General features: G+C 38.3%; 2 protein-coding genes across 2 annotated transcripts in view; both read right to left on the bottom strand.

Annotated features, from left to right (window-relative positions):
• Positions 1–11, bottom strand: part of LOC138017298 (uncharacterized protein F54H12.2-like) — a 6573-nt gene extending 6562 nt beyond the window's left edge. Inside the window, exon 1 of the mRNA XM_068864431.1 lies at positions 1–11. This exon is cut by the window's left edge and continues 619 nt beyond it. Within this exon, the coding sequence (XP_068720532.1) occupies positions 1–11 (11 nt within the window).
• A 7361-nt stretch (positions 12–7372) lies between these two features.
• The window catches only part of LOC138017032 (mitochondrial import inner membrane translocase subunit Tim10 B-like), a 25532-nt gene continuing 25404 nt past the window's right edge, over positions 7373–7500 (bottom strand). The window contains exon 3 of the mRNA XM_068864239.1: positions 7373–7500. This exon is cut by the window's right edge and continues 84 nt beyond it. Within this exon, the coding sequence (XP_068720340.1) occupies positions 7471–7500 (30 nt within the window). The 3' untranslated portion in view covers positions 7373–7470.

The following is a 7500-nucleotide window of genomic DNA, read 5'->3' as shown; positions in this document are numbered from 1 at the left end:
TCTTGAATCATGTTTGTTGTAAAGCGACCAACTGGTTATGCGAAATCCAATTGTCGTATTTCTTTGGCCAACCTTTCCAATGTACCAACACCTCCTTATTCGCTCCTCGTCCCCTGCGTTTTAAAATTTTTTCAATACGAAACAAGTGTTTTTCCGTTTCTATCACTTTCTGTAACTCAAATTCGTAAAAAGTGCCTTGAATCCAGTCACCGTCTGCTTCCTTTACACGATACAAGGGTAGGTCGCGCGGAAGTCTGAGCAACACTGAAAGTTTCCTCCGTCCAGGATGGTAAGTAACCTTTTTCAAAGATGCGTTTATGCTTACTGATCTTGACTTGATCTCCCACTTTGAATTTATACTTTGTCGGCTTTTTGAACAGATTTCTATACAAATTGTTCCAGACCTCTGATGCGTTATTCTCGTTGACATCCGCTGGTTTCATTTTGATGCTACGGTGCACGCTTTGATTGTAATTCCCATTGACTAATCGTCCAGTTGGTCTAAATAATGGTACGAGCTGCTGGTAGTGCACATACGCCACATAAGTTGCTTCAAAGTGCAGTTAAGTCTTTCAACCACTTGGGCCTTGGTTTCGTTGTAGGTTACAAAATGATGTACATTCTCCTTTTTGAGGAAGGTTTGAAACATTTTGTTCTTAAATTCGGTTTCAGCATCTGTTTGCAACTTCTCAGGTTTACGATCTTCCTGGAAAATGCTTTCAAAGGGCACCTCCAACGAGGCTCGTGTTTTCGATCTCAAGGGCACCACCCACGCGTATTTGGAAAGGACATCGATACAAGTCAGTAAATACTTGTATCCTTGATTCCACCGACTCAAATGTTGCAAATCAACCAAGTCCGCCTGCCATTGCAAATCTATATCAAACACAATTACTCGGTTACGACGAAAGTGTTTTCTTGCAGGTTTGTGTAGGGTATAGCCAGGTTGTTGACGGAGCCAATCGAGTACTTGCGTGCGTTTCAAACCATACCGACGCGCCGCACGATACAGTTTGTCGACTCCTCCTCCTAAAGCGGATGGTCGATCCACTTCATAATACAGTTTCTGTAATAGTTGGTTCGTCTGATTTAGGGTCTGCGTTTTCTTTTTCTTCTTCTTTTGCATTTTCTTCTTCGTGATTGTCGGTGACATCTTTCAATTCGATGTGAACCTCGCTACCTCTACACGCAAGTAAACATCGCATTCTCTGACATATGTCACTTAAAGAAACTGTGGGCGATGAGCTCCCACACACGCGGCTTGTAGCACTACCCATGGTGTTAAACAAATGATTAGATCTTCTTCATTCGCAGACTTTTTATGACAATTTGCCAAACCATCCACCGGAAAGAAGGATAATGTATCGAGTACGTGACACATAACACTTTGTGGAATGTATATTGTTCGGTAAATGTAGCGTTGCATTGGTCCATGTAGTAAAAAAAACTGAACAAGCGACCAGGGTTCATTGGATGTAACCCTTTTACAAGTTCTAACCATTGCTCGCGAGGTGTGCTGTGAAAGATGTGTCCTGCAAAACAACTCTGAGCGCAAACCCGAACCAAGACAAAGTACACTCTATCCATGTTAACGAGTCTACTGAAAAACGGGCACTGCACGAATTCCTTTATAGCACTTTTTGTGAATTCAGTCACTCATTAACACGGTTAACACTTGGGCGTGTGTGATTTATTTTTGCTCTAAAAACATTGAAACAATGCATGCATAATATTGCTTGACCGGTACATGTATTATCTTTGTTGTACATAGGGTGTGCTTTCAAAAGAACTTTTTATTTACTTTTTTGTGAATTAAGATTTGATTAAAGAAATCTATCTCTCGCAAATATAACATTGTGATAAGCGTTCTCTGTTAAGCAGCGAACTCAAGTGAATAATGTGTGTGATTTATTTTCGCTCTAAAAGCGTTGAAACAGTGCATGCATAATAGAACACTAATGATGCAGCGAATGCAAGTGAATTACATTTTTTTTCATCTCTCATTTACGCGTGTGTTATTTGTTGTTGCTCTAAACGCGTTGAAATAGTGCATGCATAATAGAACAATCACGATGCAGCCAATGCAAGTGAATTACAAAGAGGACGACTCTCACAAATATCACATTGTGATAAGCGTTCTCTGTTAATTCAGTAAAACGCTTGAAATGCTTGTTGGTGTGTATTTATTGACTTAACAACTATGATCTTTGTTGTACATAGGGTGCGTTTTCAAAACAACTTTTTTTGGATTAAGGTTTGTTTAAAGAGAACTATCTCTCGCAAATATCACATTGTGACAAGGGTTCTCTGTTAATTCAGTAAAACGTTTAAAATGTTTCCTGTTGTGTTTTTATTGACTTAACGATAGCCTTCGTTTGACTCGCTTCAAAACAATAGGTATTTGCGTTTTGATTGGCTCTCGATGAGGTCATGGTTGTTTCTGATTGGTTTCCGATGAGGTCATCTGGTGTAATTGTGATTGGTTTCTTTTCCTTAGTCTTGTCTTTGCTTTGCTGCGATCTCTTATTCACAGTTCAACTCCCGAGGAGGACAGAGCTCTCTCTCTCTTTCTCTCTCCAATCCATGCTAGTAGCATACCGATAAAAATGATATGCACACACAGTACTATTTTATGCAAACCTTACGAAACATTATTTTAGGGTTACGCACGGGTTTTTGTTTCACGTGTTAGGGTTACAGCTGCGTTGCTAACGTGTTGTTTCACGTGCTAGGGTTACAACCGTCATTGCGTCGTGCCTCAACTTGCCACTAATTTATGCACGCCCTGAGCCATTGTTTTCGTGGTTATAATATATGCACATGGAATCGAGGTTTTTGGGTCTGAATAATCCCATTCAACTACTAATGAGTCATGAGTCATGAGTGAGTCATGAGTCAATGAGTTAATGAGTTAGTGCAGTTAACCAAACCATAAAATGAAAGCTAAAATTTCAGAGAGTGCTTAGGCCTAATCACTGAAACGAGGGCTTATGTTTAATCAATAAATTATTGCTATATAGACTATGAGTCTCATTGACTCATTGAATCATTGATTTTTTGACTCATAAAACATGGGACCTCAACCGACCAAGTTCGCTTTTCTCAAATGTTCCCGAATCGTCAAGTATCACCACAGAAGACAACAAGATCATTGTAAAGCTTATTCTACGCAAAAAGTAGGTTCTGTAGGTAATTTTGAGAGTAGAAATCAAGGTTACGGCAGACGGGAAATAAACTCACGAGGCCGTATCGTATATTTAATTGACACAGCAGACAGAAAGACGCTAACCTCATTTTGACACGAAAATGCTTTACTATTGCCATAAAAACTACCCAGTTAAGATCGCATATTACACAACATGATGAATTCATAAGGCCATCTTTTCCAGCGAAACATTTTTTGAAACAAACAACATATTTGATATGAGATTCAAAAATCCCTCCCTATTTCATTACGTGCTTGAAGACAAGAAACTGAATCGTGTCAAATTACCATAGGCAATTGCAACAAAATAAATTTCAGGATCAAACCGTTTCCATGAAGAACCTTTTCCTTGATAAATGAAGCTCAAAATAGACGACGAGCTTTCTTTCAAATAATTTTTGACTGTCATATTTCCAATTATTTTTTTACTTGAAGACTGTGCAGGGGAGTTGATGACAAATAAAATTAATACAAATACCCAGACAACAGAGGTCACAGATTCAGTTAAGTTGTTCAATTCCTTCTCTGTCTTTGTTAAACTCATAAGTTACTAGACAATTTTCCATGTGATTTCAGGGTTTTACAAAACATCGCAATTTGTACAATTTTAGAACCACAGCTCACTTTGACTACGGCTCGACCGGCGAAAGATTGTTGTCGAAGTCCATTACTCGTCGCTTTTAAGATTCCGGATATTTATTTTTCACTGCTTGTCTTGTTTATTCAATTGACGTTCCATTCTTTAGCTCCATAAGGGTACATTTTGCTTGAAGATCCTCCAAAACGCCATTTGCGTTTATATCTTTGAAGCCATTGCACGTTAATGAAATGTTCTACTTTGTCAAACCAGAGAAATCTACGCCTTTCTACTACACCCTGAAATCCTACCAAATTACGCGCAGAAGACTCTACGCACAAAGACACCACTTAGCAGGGGAGTGATAGGAAAGACTTTTACCCGACATGGAAAAAAACAAGAAAAGTAAAATGCGGACCTCAACGAGCTCTAAAATTGAGCCCGCGATATGGTCATGTGATACTGGTCACATTGGTATATATGGAGGGTCGTATTGTTGCACGGTGACCAAAACCAAATTTTCTCGCACAGATTAGTCGACAGGTGGCTGGCAGTCTCCTTCCTCTACCCTACTTAGCTCAGAAGATCGAAGAGACTGCTCCTGAGGTAATGCGCATAAGTAGCTTATGCTATTATCCATTTTCTCAAAACCCACAATACACCTTGTTTACCCCTGAAAAATTTCGCATTAGCATTGTTTTCAATTTCTCTTGGGAATCCTTTAATGCTCCAGGAAAAGTTGGAAACAGTGATTACGCAAACGTTTGGGGGGTAAACAAGATTTATTGTCGGATTTGAGAAAATAGTGAATGTGAAAACAAACGGTGACATAAGCATAATCACATGCATAAAACTTCGATGATCCTTGCACTTGTTCATAGTGAAGTAAGGGCTGTTATGCTTGGTTAATTTACTTATCCTGTGAACATGTAAATCCAGGGCAATTTATTGGACTACGCATCACTTTTAAGCTATAAAAATTTAATTTTGCAGATACAGTTCATGTAGTTCAAATAACTGTAAATAGCTGAATGGAGGAATGTGTAACCTTTGCTCAGCCCGACATATTACCATACCCTATATGACGGACTGGAAAAAGCAACAAGAAGAGCTGTTACAGTATTTTTACATCTCAAGTAATACTTGTAATAATAATAATTATGAGGATATTAGTCCGGAAATATCAAGAGGGTTTCACGTTCTGTATGATCTCTGGGAAATCAAAATTAAAGGCTTGCAATCCTGAGATTTCATTTCATTCCACACAGTAAGTTTAAAGCGCAAACTTGAGAAAACAAAAACGTGAATTGACTGCCCGGAAAATTAATTTTTATATAAAGGTTTTTAATAGCAGATGTGTGGTGGAGCCTGAACCCCAAGAAAGAGGCTTCGCCAACAATAACTTAATTTGTAGATTTAGTCAAGCCTAAAAGCGTAGCTCCCTGGTTATTTACTCTTACTGCCTGTAGGGTTGGAGAAAATAAAAGGTTTCGAATTGTCCGCGTTTTGATGTTTCTTTAATAATTAAATCACTTTCTTTGCTTTCTTCTATAGAAAAATTCATTGCCAAAGTAGTGAATTTCACGGTAAATTTTACGCTAAAAACTAATATCGCATGGATCACGAAGCGATGAGTACGACGATATCGGTTTTTCGAGTGATATGTACTGTAGAAGTCATCAGTTTGGCAATGAATTTTTCTTGAACCGCATGAGCTTTAATCACTCACTTTTTTCCTAAACCGGCCATACTTTCAACTTTTTCTTTATGTCCAAAAGAGTACAGATAATTGTTATTTAATTCCAGTTGACAATAAAAATTCGATTTTCATTCCTGAACAAAGGAAGAACTGATTAAACCACATTTTAAAAATACGCATCCACTTGAAAGAATGCATCCGTAAAAATAACAAACGGTTTAGTGCCCAAGGAAAGAATTTGTGGAGAAACTTCTTCCACTAACTATGAGCTATAACTGGCATTCTGTTTTGTCGTTCTTGTTCTCTTTCGCTCTCCTTTCGTTCCTGTTCTAGACATAGGTTCTTAAGGGCCCACAGACGGATTTTTCGCGCGTTGCTAAGGAAGTGAAATGTTACTTCCGGTAACTGACGTCATCATACCATAATTTGACAAGAAAACCCACTCACAAGCAAAAGTCACCGCACAAACTGTTGTTTCCATCGAAGATTTTTCCTCGCCCTTCCTCGCGCTTGTTCTCAGATCAACTGCACATGCGTAAACGAACTGACTTCCGGTTTGAGAAAAAAGCTAAATTTCCGGCGGTTTTAAATTGAATTAAATTTTTTTTTACATGGCACGTTTCATCCCCAAATACAGAATATAGCTAAGCATTGATTTTTTAAAATCATCTTTTTTGAAAAAGTTATGGGTATTTCAGTATCGTTTATGTCTTTAAAAAGAACATTTTTCAAAATAAAAAGAAAACCATGCTTGGCTGGATGCAAAAACGAATACAAATTATGAAACCATCGATTAAATACCCAAATTGCGTAGCACGGAGACAAATTTAGAGTTTTCTTTTATTGGTCACGTGACCATGGGCGTGGAATGATGACATCATCTTTAGGGTCATTGGCTTACAAAAGTTGGAAACTGACCAAAATGATGCCAAATTCTGTCAAATTACTTAACCATTACATCCTTAGCAACGCACCCCAAAAAATACGTCAGTGGGCCCTTAAGGCATCATGTAACCTTATCAGAGCTTCTAAAGGTATGACAAAAATTGCAATACAGAGAAAATCGAAAAAAGCAGCTCTAAGCAAATTAAAAATTAACACTAAGCTTTCAGTTTAGATCCCTCAGATACTTGACTTGAATAACTGCGTAGCCACCAGTGTGGACCACAGATACACCAGTGTGGACCACAGATATAATGATATGTCAAAGTGGATTGAAACCAGTGAAAAATGCAGACAGAAAAACGAAAAGCACAACCTTGTCCCCAGGGCCTTCTCCTCTACGATTTTCAAAATGGCGGCTCGTCTGAGGAGAAGGCCCTGGGAACGAGGTTGGTCTCGTTTATGTTTAGGTGTGTTAACCTGGGTTAAGCCTGCAATCCAATCGAAAACAAGTACCTGGTCAGCGCTCAACTTTAAAAATGAACAGCTGACGTCGGTGAGCTCTAAGCTTGAACCCAGCGATATGGTCACGTGATGGATACCTTGTTTTGACAGGTGTCAATTGATGAAAACATGGCTGTCCAATATCAAAGATGTATGGTGTAAACTAGCATGATACATGGTCACATTGGCATACACAGAGGGGTGGACGTGTGCGTACGTTACACTTCCCAGGATTAAAATTAACCACTTCGAAAATAAATTAAGTTTCAGTAGACCTCTCAAAAGAAAACAGGAATTTCTTTAAAATAAAATAATCATGGCACAGCCTTGATTACAACATCAAAGTACAGAGAAGCCGAGATGAACCCACCAAGAATGACTGTTGATTACAAACGAACACAGAACCCACAAGGATAATAAAAGTCTGGGGTTATTTTGGCTTTGTGAAAAATATGTTACAACAATACAGCAAGTGTCACCCTGGAATAAAGGCAAAGTACACAAATTAATGAAAGAAAAAAACATTTTATTATCTGTCATAAATTGCACATTTTCAATGAGGAAAAATTTTACAAGGATAATATTGTTATTATAACAGTGCTGTTACATTCCTTGGCCTCTCACTCTGTCAGC

The sequence above is a fragment of the Montipora capricornis genome, chromosome 9 (assembly GCF_036669925.1).
Source record: "Montipora capricornis isolate CH-2021 chromosome 9, ASM3666992v2, whole genome shotgun sequence".
Classification (NCBI taxonomy): domain Eukaryota; kingdom Metazoa; phylum Cnidaria; class Anthozoa; order Scleractinia; family Acroporidae; genus Montipora; species Montipora capricornis.
This window is presented reverse-complemented; position numbering and strand designations above follow the sequence as displayed.